General features: G+C 45.9%; 1 protein-coding gene across 1 annotated transcript in view; it reads left to right on the forward strand.

Annotated features, from left to right (window-relative positions):
• The first annotated feature begins 6763 nt into the window (after positions 1-6763).
• CCDC63 (coiled-coil domain containing 63) overlaps positions 6764-19361 on the forward strand; it is a 36067-nt gene continuing 23469 nt past the window's right edge. Inside the window, exons 1-3 of the mRNA XM_010599900.3 lie at positions 6764-6771; positions 6953-7107; positions 9900-10098. Coding sequence (XP_010598202.3) covers positions 6764-6771; positions 6953-7107; positions 9900-10098 — 362 coding nt within the window. The remainder of the gene's footprint in view (positions 6772-6952; positions 7108-9899; positions 10099-19361) is intronic.

A 19361-nucleotide genomic window follows, 5' to 3' on the forward strand; every position in this document is an offset into this window, starting at 1 on the left:
CCAGGCTGCAGCTGGCATCTGGATGGAGGTTAGTTGCTTAGCAACATGGATGCAGATTCTGCCCTGAGCTGAAGGAAACATCTCAGTGTCTTGGCTGCAGAAACTTCAGGGAGAATGGCCCCCGGAGGGCCTGAGGGAGATGGGCCTTCGTCTGGGTGGGGAGGGACAGGAACAGCTGTGCTCCCCCAGTTGGGCTGGAGACGGGGAGCTCTCCTCAAGGGGAAGACTAAACTTCAGGGGTCAGTGGAAGAGAACCAGGAGACCTGGGCTAAGAATAATGATGTTAATATTATAACCGCAGCTACAGTTCTTGAGAGCTAACTGAGTGTCAGAGTCCCTGGGTAGTATAAACAGCTGATATGCTCGGCTGCTATCCAAAGGGCTGCAGGTTCAAGTCCAACCAGAGGGCCCTTGGAAAAAAGGTCCTGGAGATCTACTTCCAAAATATCAGCCACTGAAAACCCTGCGGAGCAAAGTTCTACTGTGACACACGTGGGGTCGCCGTAAGTGGAAATTGACTCAGTGACAACCGACAGTAACTGTGTGCCAGGCACTGTGCTGAGTGCTTTACGTTCCTCAATCCTCCCCAAACTCCTTGCAATATTTACCAACATTAGGCCCACTTTGCAAATAAGGAAACTGAGGCTCATAGAAGTTAATTGAATTGCTATGCAGCAGGAAATTGGAGGAACTGGGATTCGAACCCAGGCCTCTCTGACACTACAGTTCACCTGCCATTATGGCCGTGACTGGGCACTTGGTGGAGAGAATCCAACACGTGGCTTCCAAGACCCTGTGTGTTCTGCCCCACTCCACCCATCACTCTTTGCTTGCCTCAGCCATACTGCCCCGGTTCATTTCTGCAAGCAGGATAAGTTCTTTCTAGCCACAGGGCCATTGCACACTGACACGGGGGTGGCTGAGTGTTAATGGATTTGTAACAGAGGTGTGGGCAGGGGTAAGGGAAACAGCAAGGCATGGCAGAGACCCGGGACTGGCAAGAGCAGGCAGCCAGACCTAAAGCAACAAGGGAGTTCCAGAACCTGGCAAGAGCTGTAACATTGGGAGAGGGCCTCCTCGACAGGAGCTGGGGCTGTGGGTAGAAGAATACAGCTCCGACTGGTCAGGCCACCTGCAACCACATAGCGTGGGGGACAGCCCCTCAAGACTCACGGACTGAGTAGAGAAGGGATGAACCTCCAAAGGGAAACTGGTGTACTCTGGCCAGAAGAAGGCAGGAAAAACCCAAGGACATTCATTACACAGCCCTGAGTGGGATAATTTCAGAACAGTCTGGCAGCTCTCAAATTGTTTAATTTGATGACTGTTGACTTGACCAATATTCATTTTGTGGGACATTAAATGATGTGAAATTTGGTGGAACTTTAAAGTGGCTTAGATTCAGGACTGGGTGGGTAGCTGGAGGAGGGGGATGAGGGGTGAAAGTAGGGGTATTTGACGACAGCCCTACCTTAGGTGGCCTCTGTGTTCAAGCCACAGAAGCCCCCAGAAGGAGAACAGCACACCACCTCCAAATAAATCAGCAAAGGTCTCAGGAACAGGTGTGTGTGAGTGACTTTGGGGGTCACGGTGAGTAATCTGGTCTGGCCGGACTGAAGCATGTGACCTGACTCCACCTAATCCCAAACCATTGGATAAGGGGCTTAAATAGACATCTCTCAGAGGAGAGGACAGCTTTGTGAGAAAGCCAGGGACCCAGGCAATGACTTCAGGCAAAATTCCCAGCCCCAGGTCACTGTGACCTCCGGCTTCCTAACCTGGGATCATTTGGAAAAATTGTCGTAGTGGTCGACCCCTTGGGGAGTGTGAGTGGAAAACGCAGAGCCCAAAGGGGTAATGTAAAGAGAAAACGAGCAGAGGGGAGGGGAGCAGAAATGGGGTGGACTGCGGAGTCAGTGCCCCTTCTCGAGGGGACACCCAGGACCCAATGCTAGCCACTTGTCACCCAATAGAGCCGGAATGCCTGGGTTTGAATCCTGGCTCTGCTGCTTAATCACTGTATGACATTGGGCAAGCCCCCTCCCCTTGCTATGCCTCAGTTTTCTTATCTGTGAGATCAGACCATAACAGAACCCACTTCATAGAGTTGCTCTGAGAGCTGAATGTATGAGTGCTTGCAAATGCCTTGAACATTGGCGGCATGTAAGCAAAAGCACTCTATATAAATGTTTCCTAAATAAATACTTTGTCTCACTTACTTTGGACATGTTAGCAGAAGGGACCAGTCCCTGGAGATGGACATCATGCTTAGTAAAGTAGAGGGTCAGCAAAAAAGAGGAAGACTCTCCATGAGATGGATTGACATAGTGGCTTTAACAATGGGCTCAAAAATAGCAACGATTGTGAGGATGGAGCAAGACCGGGCAACATTTTTTTCTGTTGTACACAGGGTTGCTATGAATCAGAACCAACTTGACAGCACCCAACAACAATAAGCACTGTTGCCAGATCTTTCCATCTTTCAAGGGAAGCAAATGTGGACATCCAAGACTTAATCATCCTATTAACAACAAACTCTCAGGTAGTGCTTACTACATGCAGACACTGTTCAAAACACCTTAAATACTGACACAGCATTCTGAGGTGGGTAATGTTATCATCCCCATTTTATAGATGGGAAAGAAGGAAATACTTCTAGGAGAAATTGGCCAGGGAGTAAGGGAAGCAGGATGGGAAGAGCAACAAAGCCAAGCAAGAGCACAAGTTGAGGTCAGCCTCAGCCTGACCCTGTAGGCTGCCTATTCCTGTGGGGAGCTCTGTGGTATAAATTACATCTCCAGGTTTGTCCCACATTCCACCTCAAGGCAAAGGAGCTGGGCTTTTGTGTTCCACACAAGTCAGGTATTGGTTACAGGCTACCTAGAAGTAGTTAGAAGGAAGTAAAACTCCCAGGCATTTTGGCTTTCTAACAGGAGAGATTGTTGTTGTTTGGTGCCATTGAGCTGATTCTGACTCATAGCAACCCCATGTGACAGGGTAGAACTGCTCCATAGGGTTTTCTAGGTCACAGTCTTTACAGAAGCAGATGGCTGGGTCTTTTCTCCTGCAGAGCCACTGGGTAGGTTTGAACCACCAAGAGATGGCTGCGCACAATCCTATTAGCAACAAAGCATACAGATGCTGAAGAGCGTTTGCACAGAGTTAGTAAAGGGACCCATGCGTATCTGGGCAAAATATCAGCAATGCTTACTACACACCTCCAGTTCATCTCTCAGACTAGAGCTGAGTCACATGGCCATTCATTTCTGCAAAGGGAGCTGGGAAATGTAGTTTTTAAAGTTGAGTACTTGCCATCTCCAATAAAAGGACAGAAGGAAGGAGAGAATGGATATTGGGGAGGCAAATAAGCAGCATCTGCCACACTGACGCTTCAGTGTCTCCTTGAAGAGGAGGCCAGACAGAGATGAACTTGCTTTAGAGAAGCCAAATGGCCTAGTGGGTACATATACTGCTTGGGGCACCGGGCCTCTGCTACCGCCTCCAGATGGGCCGCCATTTGTTTTCCAGTGCCTCACAGGGTAATGCAGTGGCACACACAGCCTGGTGTCCAAGGCCTGGCCTGAAAAGGTCTTCTTCCTTCCTCACTCTCTTTCCCTAGCTCGGTGTGCTCTTCCTGTTCTTAGCCTCATCCAGGAAGGTGGGCCTGGTGACATGGTGTAGAAGATGGCACACATGGGGGGCAGGGCCCCCCAGTTATTTACTTTTTCAAAATGATGGAACCATTTGGCACAGCTCCTGGTACCAAATTGAAATTAAAGCTGGCTGCACTCCCAGACTAGTTTCCATCACCCTCCTGAGGGCAGAGTCTCTGCAGCACTGAACCCAAGAAGGTCACTTGATTGTCACAGGGGTAGGTGGGAAGGGGTTGGGACAGGCAGAGCCCTAAAAGGAAAGAGAATCTGACTCAGATGGGTCAAGAAACCTTAAGGGAGGGATTTTGCACAGAGGCATCGGCAGGGTTGAGGGAACAAAGAAGGGAAGTGGAGGCACCAGGAAACCAGCAATAAGGTAAGCCATTGCCACATTCAGAAAGAAGCAGGGGAAGGAAGGAACTTGTGTGATTGAGGCCCAGTACGAACTAGAGTTGGGGCAAGGGGCCATCTAGACAGAAGCTGTAGTTGTGGAGGTACATAGCTACCACCAGACACCCTGTCTTAGTTATCTAGTGCTGCTATAACAAAAAATACAACTGGGTAGCTTTAGAGAACAAAAATTTATTTTCTCACAGTTTGTAACCGTAATTACAAGTTTCTGTTGAGTTGACTCTGATTTATGGCAACCCCGTGTGTGTCAGAGTAGAACTGTGCTCCATAGGGTTTTTAAATGCCTGATTTTTCAGAAGTAGGTTGCCAGGCCTTTCTTCCAAGGTGCAAATGGGTAGACCCTCTTGTTCTGCAACTCTTTCTAGAGTCTTCTCTCCATCATGTGTGGGCTTTGATCTCACACTGACGTCCCTCATGGTTACAAGGAGGCTGCCAGCAGCAACAGGACAACACACTTCTTTGTTCATATCCAGGAAGCTAGAGAACGCATCTCTCCTTCAGCCCTGGATTATAAGTCCTTCCTTTCTGTCTGATTAGGCTACTGCCGGTTATTTGCCTATTCCTGGACCAGTTTCAGTCTCTAGGAAAATACCATGCACTGATTGGCTTAAACTTCGGTTCTTGCTTCAGTCACTGGCAAAGAGGAAGGATGGCTAAGATTAATCAAGATCTACCCTGAAAAAAAAACAAAAAACCTTGAAGGGTGTGTGAAATGGTCCTGGTCACTTGGGCGGAATGCGGGAGTGATGGTTACTGAACAAATTGGGATCTGTGAGGCAGGAGCAGTGGTGGCACAATGGTCAAGCATTCGGGTGCTAACCAAAAGGTTGTCGGTTCAAACCCACCCCCCCCAGCAACTCCTCAGGAGAAAGGCCTGGTGGTCTGCTTCCACAAAGATTGTAGACCCACTGCTGTCAAGTCAATTCTGACTCATAGTGACTTCATATGGTTTCCAGGGTTATGAATTTCAAAGGAAGCAGACTGCCACATCTTTTTCCCGCAGAGCCACTGGTGGTTTCAAACTGCCAACTTTTCAGTTAGCAGTCCATTGCTTTAAGCACTGCACCACTGGGGCTCCTTTCCGTAAAGATTACAGCCTAGAAAACCCTATGGGCAGTTCCACTTTTTCACATGGGGTCACCAGGAGTTGAAATCGACTTGACAGCATCAAACAACAACAACAGGCAGGAGGAGGGGGAACAGATGCGGAGAGGCAAAAAAAAAAAAAAAAAATTCCAGTTCATCTGAGTGGGTTTCTGATGCTTATAGCCAAAGAGTCACTTGGATAACCAGCTTCCCGGGTCTGTGTCCAACTGCCTTGCCCAGCTCCTCTGCAGTTTGGCGGTAGTTTTTGCCTCTGTTTTGTAGAGTGCGCTATCGCCAAAATTTCTCACCGATGGCTCATCACTTTGGCAAGGTGGCGTCTCACCCTGCTCCAAGCCCCACTGATAGCTGATGATCCCTTTAGCAGAACCTATTCTGGCATGTTCTAATGAAAAAGCCTTGTACTTCTCCACATGGGGGCTGCCGAGGTCTGCATCCATAAAGGCAGAGAGAGTAAATTCTTCTGAGGAAAGTCTATTTTTAACAAGTCCTGAACTTAATTGTACTTAATCATTTTTTAGTCGTTGACACTTGAAATGTGTGAGTCATTGGGCTATGTATGGAGCTGACTGCTGGAGCGTCCCTTTAAATATCAGAGAGATGGGAGAAGTCAGCTCCCAGAAAAGCAGTCTGAGTTTGGAGCTGTGGTTTCATTCTGGGTTGTAGGAAAGCATGGGGCTCTAGGGACAGCCAGCCTTGGGTTCAAATCCTGGCTCTCCTACTTTCTAGCTGGGTGATCCTGCAAAAGCCACACTGTTTCTTGAAGCCTCAGTTTCCTCATCTGTAAAATGGGGTGGTAATAATTGCCCCAAAACACTTTGTGTGAATTGTTTGGAGGGAAGCCCTGACAAGAGGCTGTTCATAATCTATCCTATTTAGCATGAATATTTGTATGTTTCCTTGCAGGGATATTAACGCGTTTGATTTTGACGTGTTGCCCAGACCCCTCTTGGGCCTGTTACATAATAGGCTTTGATCGCACACTGATTTCCCTCATGGCTACAAGAAGACTGCCAGCAACAACAGGAGCAACATGTTTCCCTGTTCACTTCCAGGATGTACCGTATTACCTTCCTAACGCCAAGAATATGGTAAGTTCTACAACACATCTTGTCCTAGGAGTTTAGGGATAAGGGGGTGGGGGCCTTAGTACAGCTGACATTCATTCACTGAGGAGGTTAGTAGATAAGGTGGAAAACGCATGTAGTCAAAATTATTCTAGAAAACCAGTTTTTGTAATCATTTCCCTCCAGCCCTGGGACGAGTGAGTGTTTCTTCAGTTTAGCCCCAGAGGAAGGAATCTGCTTGTGTTTCCGGGCCATTTATCTTTAAACCACCAAAGTCAGGTAGAGCAATGAAATGCTCATGTCAGGAGTCACACAGAGAATGATGGGTAACCTCCTCTATACTGCTGATGTTACTTTTCTATTTTTTTTTTTTTTGCAGGGAGGAAGAATTGGGCTCCTCTGAGTTAGCACGGGTAAAGTATTTAACCAGAAGGGTTGTTGTGAGGAACGCTGAGAGAGTATGAATGAGGGGTTGAGAAAGAAGATGGATGGGACTGTGAGTGGACGAGGGAAGAGATAAGGGACTGAATGGCGAGGTGAGTGGACGAGTGAGGGAATGAGAGTGCTGACGGAGTCGAGAAGTTACTCAGTGTCAAGAGGGGCCTGACTAGTCTGGTGAGGGGGCTGCTGCGGGGAAGGGGAAAGGGCGGGGTCTCCGAGGGGTTTGTCATATCCCTCCAAAGTCTCCCCTTTCCAGCAGCTCTTATCCCCTTCAAGGCAGAACGCCCCGTCTGTGCGGGTCACAAAGGCGCCGTTCCAGGGGTCCGAGAACGCCCGGGCGTGGAGCTGTGGGCTGGCGCAGCGAGGCCGCAAGGCGAGCAGCCCTCCTGGCGCGGCCGGACTCGGTCCGAGCAGCCTGGTAGGCGGCCCTGGTAAGTTTGCTCTACTCGCCTGCCGCTCCACAGCGCCCTCTGCCGGGCAGCACAGCCGGGGCGAAGCGCAGGTATAGGGGCTGCTCCCAGCCCATCCTGACCTTTAGCTGCCTTATGCCCTGAAAATACCATAACCAAACCAAAAACCAAACCCAGTGCCGTCGAGTTGATCCCGACTCATAGCGACCCTATAGGAGAGTATTACTGTCCCGTAGAGTTTCCAAGGAGAGTCTGGTGGATTCGAACTGCCAACCCGTTTGTTAGCAGCCGTAGCACTTCACCACTACGCCACCAGAGTTTCCGAAAATACCATAGTCTCCCTCAATTAAACGTAAACAAATTATAGTATGTAAAATAACTCCAAGAAATCCAACAGTTAAATTTTCCCCTGTAACAATCCCAATCAAAAAAAAAATTTTTTTTTCAAAATTGGGATTGTTATGGGGGAAAAAATTGTGCGTGTGTTTCTGCACCTCTGCTCTGTCCTAAGCAGGTGTTTAATTTACCACCAGGTTGTGCACCCCAGGCTCAGTTCTTACAGCCCCCACCGCCACCCTCAACCTACTAGTCTGACCTTCTCGGGCCAGACTTTCCTGTCAAAACTTAGCAGCAAAGGAGGCCCGCCCTTCCCCAGCTAATTAAATATTAACCCCCCCAAAATAAAAATAAAAAAACAAACCCAGTGCCATCGAGTCGATTCGGACTCACAGCGACCCTATAGGACAGAATAGAACTGACCCATAGAGTTTCCAAGGAGCGCCTGGCGGGTTCAAACTGCTGACCCTTTGGTTAGCAGCTGTAGCACTTAAACACTATGCCACCAGGGTTTCCAAATAAATATTAGACTGTAAAAATTATCTCTGTGGGAGGGAACTTCATTCATTCAACCAGTGTTTGCCAAGGGTTTACCATGTGCCTGGTACTATGGATGCTGTGATGAATAGACTGAGGCCCAGGGAAGGGGTGACACATGCCTGACATCCCTGACCTGTGCTCCTGAACTTCCCAGCAGGAGAACTCCTTTGGTTGCAAGTGATAGAAAATTCATCTTGGATTATTTTAAGGGAATATATTGATTCATGTAACTGAAAACGACCCAGAGGTTATCTTCAGGCTTGGCTTGATCCGGGGACTTGATTGATGTCACCAAGACTCTCTGCGCTCCTCCATCTTGGCTTTATTCTCAGGCTCCATGCGGAGGCAAGATGACTGCCAGCCACTGCCAACCTCATTCACGTAAATTCAAGTGTAGCAGAAAACAAAGTCTCTTCCTGAGTGTTCAAAGTTAGATCCCACTATTCATCCTGCTGGACTAGGCAGGGTCCTGTCCCATCCCTGAACTAAGCAGGCCAGGAGATTGAAACTATGCAGATTAGCCAGGGATCTGGCATTCTGATTGGTCCATCCAAAGTCACATGCTCCAATCGGGAGGTTCCAGGAGTGAGGGAGGGCGGACTTCCCAAAGAAAATTCAGGGTAGAGAGGAATAATACTGGGTGCCTCTCAAATCCTCGCTGAAGGTTCACTATGCTAAACCTTCAGTCTGTGAAATAACCCATGTCATACTAGCCACTGTTTACTGAACACTTACTATGTGCCTGGCAAAGTGCTAGGTGCCTTACATGCTCAACACCCTGTGAGGTGGCTTCTAGAATTTCTCCCATTTTCCAGATGAGCAAACCAAGGCTTCGAGAACTGAAGTGACTTGACCAAAGTTAGTCAGTGGCTGAGGAGAGATTTGAGCTCAAATCTATTAATCTCCACAACCAATGCTTTTTTTTACCACTACACAACAGGACCCCTCAGTGGGTGGCAAAGCTAGAAGTTTTTGCTTTAGGAATCAAGCCCCTGAAGTTTGGGAGTTGGGGTATAGTGGGTCTCTGAGTACTCACAGGCCAGAATTTAAGTTATGGTATTACAAAAATGCCTCTCAGAACCACTGGATTCTGCTTTAAATGGGGGAGTCCACCCGCAGCTGAAGCTGAGGTTGGGCGAATTTCATTTTAACCCCATTAGGGGACACAACACACTGATGCCATTTTGACCCCTTCTCTTTGGGAACACAGGGAGCAGAAGGGTAACTGGCACTCCAGAACCATCTGCCCAGCTTCTAATAATAAATTGTGAGAGGAACAGGTTTCAGGCAAACATTGCTTTTTTTTTTTTTTTAAGTGCCTCTTTTCCCACCCGGGCAGCCATCTGCCGTGTCCTCCTCATGTGCCAATATGAGGGAGAAGGACGGGACTGTGGAAGGTGGGGGAGGGAGGAAGTACCATAGAGTGGCTCACAAGTTCTTTTCCTTTGGACCCTGTGGACAGGCATTGCAGAGAGAGAAAGAAGCAATCGCTGGCTTTGACTAAGCAGAGGAAAACACTATTTCTTCAAGATGCCTTCGGTAATAACAGCTCCTAAGGAGCACTTACTATGGGTCAGGGGCTGTGCCGTTTCCTTTACACGTATTAGCTCACTTAATCCTCACAACGCACCTGTACGTACCCATTTTATAGACAAGGGACTAGAGATTCAGAGATGTGAAGTGATTTGCCCAAAGACTCACAGGCCATAAGTAGCAGTGTCAGGACTTGAAACCAGGACTCCAAAGAACACCCTCTTACCCTGCATAGGAAGGCTGCCTCTTCAGTATACAACATGGGGCCCAGCCTCCTCCCACCGTGACAACCCTGGACAGATTTTCCATGTAACAGATAAGCAGTTGCCATCACTCAAGGGTGGTCTTCCACCTCCTTCCCCCTCCCCCTTGAGCTGAAATGTGGCCTTCTCTAGTTACCTAAGCTGTTGCTCCTGCCCTCTGTCTCCCTCAACCAAAGAAACATAGGAGAAAAGACTCTGGATATTCCCAGGAAGATTCAGACAAGACCAAAGAGCAACAGGCAGAGATGGAGCTTCGGAGGCTAAGGCAGCAGTTCAGGAAAATGGTGGACAGCCGGAAGACCTTTAACTTCCGCTCCCAGCAGAGGATCACCAACCAGTAGTAAGTGATGGCCAGAGTTTTATCCCGAATAAACTTAGAGAAAATTTTGGGTTTGGTTTCTTGGTGCTTGTCTTCTCTTGTGGCCTTTGGGGCAGGGATTCACCTCTTTCTTTCCTTCTTTTTAAAAATTTTATTGTGGTAAAAAATATATCTTAACACTTGCCATTTTAACGATTTCTAAGTGTATAATTCAGTGGCATTAATTATGTTCACAATGTCGTATAACCTTTGTTGTTGTTGTTAGATGCTGTCGAGTTGGTTCCAACTCGTAGCAACCCTGTGTACAACAGAATGAAATAACTGCCTGGACCTGCACCATCCTCAAAATCGTGGTTATGTTTGACCCCATTGTTGCAGCCACTGTGTCAGTCCATCTCATTGAGGGTCTTCCTCTCTCTCGCTGACCCTCTACTTTACCAAGCGTAATGTCCTTCTCCAGAGACTGATCCCTTCTGATAACATGTCCAAAGTAAGTGAGATGAAGTCTCACCATGCTTGCTTCTAAGGAGCATCCTGGCTGTACTTCTTCCAAGACAGATTTGTTCGTTCTTCTGCAGTCCATGGTATTTTCAATATTCTTTGCTAGCAGTATAATTTAAAGGCATCAATTCTTCTTCAGTCTTCCTTATTCATTGTCTAGCTTTAGCGTGAATATAAGGTGATTGAAAACATGGCTTGGGTCAGGCATACCTTAGTACTCAAGGTGACATCTAGCTTTTTAACATTTAAAGAAGCCTTTTGCAGCAGATTTGCCCAATGTGATGCATTGTTTGACTTCTTGATTGCTGCTTCCATGGGCGTTGATTGTGGATCCAAGTAAAATGAAATCCTTGACAACTTCAATCTTTTCTCCGTTTATCATGATGTTGCTTATTGGTCCAGTTGTGAGGATTTTTTTTCTTTATGTTGAGGTGTAATCCATACTGGAGGCTGTGGTCTTTGATCTTCATCAGTAAATGCTTCAAATCCTCTTTGCTTTCAGCAAGCAAGGTTGTGTCATCTGTATATCACAGGTTGTTAATGAGTCTTCCTCCAATCCTGATGCCCCATTCTTCTTCATGTAGTCTAGTTTCTCAGATTATTTGCTCAGCATAGCAATTTAATAAGTATGGTGAAAGTCTACAACCCTGACACACACCTTTCCTGATTTTAAACCATGCAGTATTCCCTTGTTCTATTCAAACAACTGCTTCATGGTCTCTGTACAAGTTCTGCATGAATACAATTAAGTGTTCTGGAATTACCACTCTGCACAATGCTTTTGCATAGTTAATAAAACACAGGTAAATATCTTCCTGGTATTCTCTGCTTTCAGCCAAGATGCATCTGACATCAGCAATGATATCCCTCATTCCACGTTCACTTCTGAATCAGGCTTGAATTCCTGGCAGTTCCCTGTTGATGTACTGCTGCAACCATTTTTGAATGATCTTCACCACAATTTTACTTGCATGTGATATTAATGGTATTGTTCGATAATTTCCACGTTCAGTTGGATCACCTTTCTTTGGAATGGGCACAGATATGAATCTCTTCCAGTTGGTTGGCTATGAAGCTGTCTTCCAAATTTCCTGGCATAGATGAATGAGTGCTTCCAGCATTGCATTTGTTTGTCGAAACATCTCAATTGGTGTTCCATCGATTCCTGGGGCCTTGTTTTTCACCAGTGCCTTCAATGCAACTTTTCCCACTAGGTATTTCCATCACCCCAAACAACATCTCAGTGCCCTTTAAGCAATAACTCTCCATCCTCCTTCCCCCCAACCCCGATAACATCTAATCTACTTTCTGTCTCTGTGGTTTGCATACTTGAGATATTTCATGTTACTGGAATCATACAATATTTGCCTTTTTCTGTCTGGCTTCTTTCACTTAGTATAATGTCTTTAAGGTTCATCCACGTTGTGGCATGATTCAGAACTTTGTTTCTCTTTATGGCTGAATAATATTCCACTGTATGGATAGACCACATTTTGTTTATCCATTAGTCAGTTGATGGACACTTGGATTGTTTCCACCTTTTGGCTATTGTGAATAATGCTGCAGTGAACATTAACCAGCTGCCATTGAGTTGACAGCAACTCATGGCAACACTATGTGTATCAGAGTAGAACTGTGTTCTGCATAGGGTTTTCAATGGCTGGATTTTTCAGAAGTAGATCGCTAAGCCTTTCATCTGAGGTGCCTCTGGGTAGACTTGAACCAACCAGCCTTTCAATTAGCTACTGAGCATGTTAACCATTTCCACCACCTAGTGATATCACACTGTGAACATTAGTGTACAAGTATCTGTTTGAGTCCCTGCTTTCAATTCCTTTTGAGGGCCTGCTTTGTGAACCCAATCTGGCAACCCGTGGTCATCTATCTACAAACACTGGTTACAAGAGAAAGCCATTTGAGATGCCTTAGTCTGGAGAAGGATTCATGATCAGAATCCAGGGGTATTTCTTGGACTCCAGGGGAAAAGCCCCCCGTGTCTTAGGAAAGGACTGAAATGAAAAGCCATTTCTGGTTCCTGCTTCTTTCTACACAGAGGTTTTGTTCTTCTGTCTCTGAAGATCAGCCCTTGCTGGTGGAAGATGGCTGCCTCCTACTCTTGAGCTTGCGAGTTACCAAGGGCCACACAGAGAGGCTATCTTGAATCAATTCCAATCCCAAAGTTCCAGGAGAGGCAGAATCTGATTGGCTCAGACTGGGTCAGGTGTCTCTTCCTGGTCCAATCAGATGTGGCTGGGAGCTGGGCCATAGGATACAAAATGGCTGCCCATGGCCGTAGCAATGGAAGTGGAGGGAGTTCCCAGAGAAGGAAGGAATCTTTGAGCTGCCAGTAACCCAAATGATGTTTCCTACTGCGTCCTTACGGAAACTGCAAGACAGAGTATTTGAAATTGAGTTGTCCTTGAAATTTTGATGTGTATGGTACTGAAGGGAGAAGTCCAAGCTGCACTAAAGGCATTGGAGAAAAACAAGCTTCCAGATATTGACAGAATACCAATTGAGATGTTTCAACAAATGGATGCAGCATTAGAGGTGCTCATTTGTCTATGCCAAGAAATTTGGAAGACAGTTACCTGGCCAACCAACTGGAAGAGATCCATATTTATACCTATTCCCAAGAAAAGTGATCCAACAGAATGTGGAAATTATTGAACAATATCATTAATATCACACTTAAGTAAAATTTTGCTGAAGATCATTCAGAAGTGGCTGGAGCAGTATATCAATAGAGAATTGCCAGAAATTCAAGTCAGATTCGGAAGAGGATGTAGAATGAAGGATATAATTGCTGATGCCAAATATATCTTGGCTGAAAGCAGAGAATACCAGAAAGATGTTTAACTGTGTTTTATTGACTACCAAAGGCATTCAACTGTGTGGGTGATAACAAATTGGGGATAACATTGAGAAGAATGGGAATTCCAGAACAATTCATTGTGTTTATGAGGAACCTGTACATAAATCAAGAGGCAGTTGTTCAGACAGAACAAGAGGATACTGAGTGGTTTAAAGACAGAAAAGGTGTGTCAAGGTTGCGTCCTCTCTCCATACCTATTCAGTCTGTACGCTGAGCAAATAATCTGAGAAGCTGAATTATATGAAGAAGAATGGGCATGAGGACTGGAGGAAGACTCATTAACAACCTGCGTTATGAGATGACACAACCTTGCTTGCTGAAAGTGAAGAGGACTTGAAGCACTTACTGATGAAGATCAAAGACCACAGCCTTTAGTATGGATTACGCCCCAACATAAAGAAAACAAAAATCCTAACAACTGGACCTATAGGCAACATCATGATAAATGGAGATAACATTGAAGTTGTCAAGAATTTCATTTTCCTTGGATCCACAATCAACGCCCATGGAAGCAGCAGTAAAAAAATCAAAAGACAAATTTCATTGGGCAAATCTGCTGCAAAAGACCTCTTTAAAATGTTGAAAAGCAAAGATGTCACTTTGAAGACTAAGGTGTGCCTGACCCAAGCCATGGTGTTTTCAGTCACCTCATGTGCATATGAAAGCTGGGCAATGAATAAGAAAGACCAAAGAAGAAATGATACCTTTGAATTGTGGTGTTGGTGAAGAATATTGAATATACCATGGACTGCCAGAAGAATGAACAGATCTGTCTTGGAAGAAGTACAACCAGAATGCTCCTTAGAAGCAAGGATGGCAAGACTTCATCTCACAGACTTTGGATGTGTTATCAGGAGGGATTAGTCCCTGGAGAAGGACATCATACTTGGTAAAGTAGAGGGTCAGTGAAAGAGAGGAAGACCCTCAATGGGATGGATTGACACAGTGGCTGCAACAATGGGCTCAAACATAATGATGGTTGTGAGGATGGGGCAGAACCAGGCAGTGTTTCGTTCTGTTGTACATAGGGTTGCTATGAGTTGGAACCAACTCAACAGCACCTACCCACAACAACAACATGGTTTTTTGTGGCATTAGAAAAGTGTTCCCTTGGATTGAATAAGCAGACATTACATCTTTGGATTCCCTCTGAGGGTTTCAAGATGTAACTCCTTAGCTACATCCATAGTGTTTATAAAGGCAGAATGAACTGTCCATTATTAAAAAGAAAATCTTACTATTAGATGGTGCATATAGTTAAGAAACTGGGGAGAAGGAGTTTTTTAGATTTTCTATGAATGCCCCTCACATAGGCTCCTGGTAGCTCATATAAGACCTTGATGCGAGTTAGAACAAGGCACCCTTTTTAAGACTCTTTACTGCCATCTGTGGGAACAGTTGTCATTATGTAGGGATTTTGTCTGAACAAGACACTTCCCAGAAAAGTGTAGTAAACCAACACGTTAATGATGTTTATGAAGCTGATAGTTCTGCCTAGAGCTGTGCAGTCTACAACCTGCACATCTGTGTCTGGCAGCCCTGATTCAGAGCCCACTCCTGATGAACATCAGGAAATGTCTCTTTTCCAGTCTCTCCCTGACAATCTTTCTTGGTTCTTACCCTTATGCTCCCTCACCCCATAAACGTACACACACACACACACACACACACACACACACACGGTTTTCACTTTAAGTCAGTCCATTTGGTCTGATTTCCCTTTGAACTGAAGGGGAGAGGATGGAAGAATGGAAATGTTAGGCTGGGAGTGAAACTCCTATAAATAGGGACAGGACTAGGGTGAGGTGAGTGAGGCACCTAGGGAGCAAAATTTCAGGAGGCTGTCACTCTCAGGGTTGACCCTGCACTGGCACAACTGTGAGAGTGAGGACCTCCTTAAATTTTGCACTCTAGGCACCTCACTTGCCTCACCCCAGTCACAGTCCTTCCTGCAAGAGAGACAGACCTTCCTTTTGCTACTAATGCCCCGCCTCTGAAAGCCTAACTCTGGTGTCTTAGTTTCCTAGTGTTGCTATAATAGAAATACCGCAAGTGGATGGTTTTAAAGAACAGGCATTTATTTTCTCACAGTCATTCTCTTCCCCTCTCCTTTCTGGAAATAGTTATTGTACTTACTACCTTTTAGGTGTGACTGAATGTTGCCCCCCTGTTATGGATTGAATTGTGTCCCCCCAAAATGTGTATCAATTTGGATAGGCCATGATTGCCAATTTTGTATGATTGTCCACCATTTTGTTATCTGATGTGATTTTCCCATGTGTTGTATACTACCTCTATGATGTTAATGAGGTGAGATTCGCAGCAGTTTTGTTAATGAAGCAGGACTCAATCTACAGGATTAGATTGTGTTTTAAGTCAATCTCTTTGGAGATATAAAAGAGAGAAATGAGCAGAGAGACAGGGAGACATGCCACTAAGAGTGAAGAACCAGGAGGGGAGTGCATCCTTTGGACCTGGGGTCCCTGCACTGAGAAGCTCCTCGACCAGAGAAGATTGATGACAAGGACCTTCCCCCAGAGACAACAGAGAGAGAGAAGGCCTTCCCCTGGAGCTGGCATCCTGAATTCAGACTTCTAGACTGTGAAAGAAAAAATTTCTCTTAGTTAAAGTGCTCCACTTGTGGTATTTCTGTTATAGCAGGACTAGATAACTAAGACAATTTGGTACTGGGAGTGGGATGCTGCTCTAACAGGTACCTAAAGTGTGGAAGCAATTTTCAAACTGTGAATGTGTAGAGGCTGGAAGAGTTTTAAAGTGCCTAATAGTCTTTGATGTCCATAATTCCACCAACAGTCACTTCCAGGCAATCTAGGCTTTTACTATTAAAAAAAAAAATATATATATATATATATATATACATATTTAATAGTAAAAGCCTAGATTGCCTGGAAGCGACTGTTGGTGGAATTATGGACATCAAAAACAATTCTGGTAAGGATTCAGAAGGAAGTGAGGAGAGGTGTTAAACTGGAGATGGTGCAGACGGAGAGAAGCAGCAGCAGAAAAATACGGCAGCAGCAGAACAGGAGACCAGTGCGAGACAGCACTGGAGCCAACCCATAGAGCAAGACAGCTTAGTGCCTTTGTGCAGGAGGCTTCTCGGTGGAGTGGGGTGCCTCCAGGTGCTTATTGGTAGAGCTGAAGAGCTTTGAAACACTTGCCCCAGCAGGGCAGATGAAGGTGGTGAGGCCTGAGGGGCTGAGAGGACAAGGAATCAGGGAGCAGAGCTGCTTCGGTCTCAAAGAGTGGGGCCATGACCTGTGCAGTCTCAAAGGATGGAGTTGTCACTCAGATGGATTAGGAGAATGGGGCTGCCCAAATTTGAGGGAACAGAATTGCCATTCCAATGGGCCTGGAAGGTGGAGCGAAAGCCCAGGACTGAGGGCTCTCCATGCAGAACCTGAAGAGTGGCTAATACCTAGAGTCTGGAGGGCAGGGCCATTGTCTAAATGGTTTCAGAGAACAGAGGATTATTTTCAAGCCTTGAGGGCTAATGTCATGTGTCCTGCTGACTTGCTTGTTGTCAGTTGTTAAGTGCTGTGGAGTTGATTCCAACTCATAGCGATCCTATGTACAACGGAACAAAACAACTGCCTGGTCCTGTGCCGCGCTCACAGTTGTTGTTATGTTTGAGCCTGTTGTTGCAGCCACTGTGTCAGTCCATCTAGTTGAGGGTCTTCCTCTTTTTCACTGACCTTCTACCAAGCGTGATGTTCTGCTCCAGAGAATGGTCCCTCCTGATAACATGTCCGAAAGTACGTGAGACAAAGTCTCGCCATCCTTTGCTTCTAAGGAGCATTCTGGCTATACTTCTTCCAAGAGAGATTTGTTCATCCTTCTGGCCATCCATGGTATGTTTGATATTCTCCACCAGCATCATAGTACAAAGGTGGCCATTCTTCATCAGGTTTCCCTATTTGAGAGTCATTTACCCAACATGAAGAGATGAGGAAGAATGTGGGTATAAGGAGGGGAAGCAGAAACGAAGTTTCCAACTGAGTAGTAAAAGAGGACAAAAAGGTGTCTTAGTCATCTATTGCTGCTATAACAGGAATACCAAAAGTGGGTGGCTTTAACAGAAATTTATTTTCCCACTGTTTAGGAGGGTAGAAATCCAAATTCAGGGCACCAATTCCAGGGGAAGTCTTTTTCTCTCTGTTGGCCCTTGTCTCTTTTCTGCTACTGTTCCTTGGTTCCTTGGAAATCTCATGCGTGTAGCATCAATCCTCCCCCCACTCCCTGCTTGCTTTCTTCTGTGCCTGATCGATTCCTTTTATATCTCAAATGTGACTGGCTTAAAACACACCTGGTGGTGCAGTGGTTAAGAGCTCAGCTGCTAACCAAAAGGTCGGCAGTTCAAATCCACCAGTCACTCCTTGGAAACCCTATGGGACACTTCTACTCTGTCCCATAGTGTCGCTATGAATTGGAATTGACTCTACAGCAATAGGTTTGATACACTGATACGGCCTCATTAACATAACAAAGAAAGGCCTATTCCCAAATGGGATCACATCCACAGGTCTAGGGGCTAGGATTTACGACACATGTTTTTGGGAACACAATTTCACTCCATAAGATCTGGTATAGTCTTGTCCTCAGCCTTTTTTTTCTTTCCACCTTAACAAAGACCTCTTTCCAGGAGCAGATTAAGAAAAAGCCCAAAAACCAAACCCGTTGCCATCGAGTTGATTCAGACTCATAGCGACCCTATAGGATAGAGGAGAGCTGCCCCTTGGGTTTCCAAGGAGAGGTTGATGGATTCGAACTGCTGACCTTTTGTTTAGCAGCCGAGCCCTTAACCACTGCATCACCAGGGCTCCAGAAGGTTAAGAGGGGAAGAGAAATCCCAGCGACTGCAGCCTTAAAAGACAGAATGCTCTAGAACTGGGTATCCATTAACCACTAGCCAAGCCATCTGTGGCTATTTACATTTTAAATTAATTAAAAAAAAAAATTCAGTTCCTCAGTTGCATAGCCACATTTCAAGTGCTTGATAGCCACGTGTGCCTAGTGGGTACTGTTGGACAGCACAGATGTAGAACATTTCATTGTCATTGTGGAATGTTCTATTGGTCATAAAGGTTTACTGGCACACAGCCATGCCTGTTTGTTTATGTATTGCTTATGACTTGGGCTATAATGGCAGGGTTGGGTATGTGTAACAGAGGCCCGCAAAGCCTGAAATATTTACTTTCTGTCCCTTTACAGGGAAGTTTGCCAACCACTGCTCTAGAACACTCCTTGCTGTTCTAGAGTGGTGCTTCTAAAACTATAATGTGCTTACGAATCACTTGAGAACCATGTCACAAAGCAGATTCTGAGCCAATAGGTTTCGGTTGGAGCCTGAGATTCTGCATTGCTACAAACTTCCAAAGGACGCTGATGGCCTGTCTGCTTTGATGGCTGGTCTGCCCTGATGCCTGGTCTGCAATCCGAACTGAGCAGCAGGGACAGGGTACTCGGACTTCGCAGGAAACCTGACCTCTCTGCCATTTTCTGTAGTTCAGTTGTGCAGTCTCACAGGGCCTTTCTTTGCCCACATTCCCATTGTTTGCCCACCCCCACTCCTTTTCCAGGGAAGAGAAAAAAGAAGACTCATATCAGCCAGTTTTAATAAACCATTAGCAGCTCAAGTAGAGAAAGTAGCGGAGGTTAGAGGTGATTGCCCCTCTCTGGGCTGATGCAAACTGAAAAAATCCCGTCTGATATCTTTGCCCCTCGTTGCTGGAGGTAATTGGCTGTCAAGTCTGGAAGGAGGTCTGCAGAGCAGATAGATGCCAGCAGAGCTGCTGGCAAAAGAGAACGTGGGGCTCCAGCCAGGTCTAGGGAATGAGTTTTGACAGGCACAGCTGTAAGTTGTTCCGCAGGAAAACAGTCCCCCTTA

Source organism: Loxodonta africana, chromosome 19 (genome assembly GCF_030014295.1).
Source record: "Loxodonta africana isolate mLoxAfr1 chromosome 19, mLoxAfr1.hap2, whole genome shotgun sequence".
NCBI lineage: Eukaryota > Metazoa > Chordata > Mammalia > Proboscidea > Elephantidae > Loxodonta > Loxodonta africana.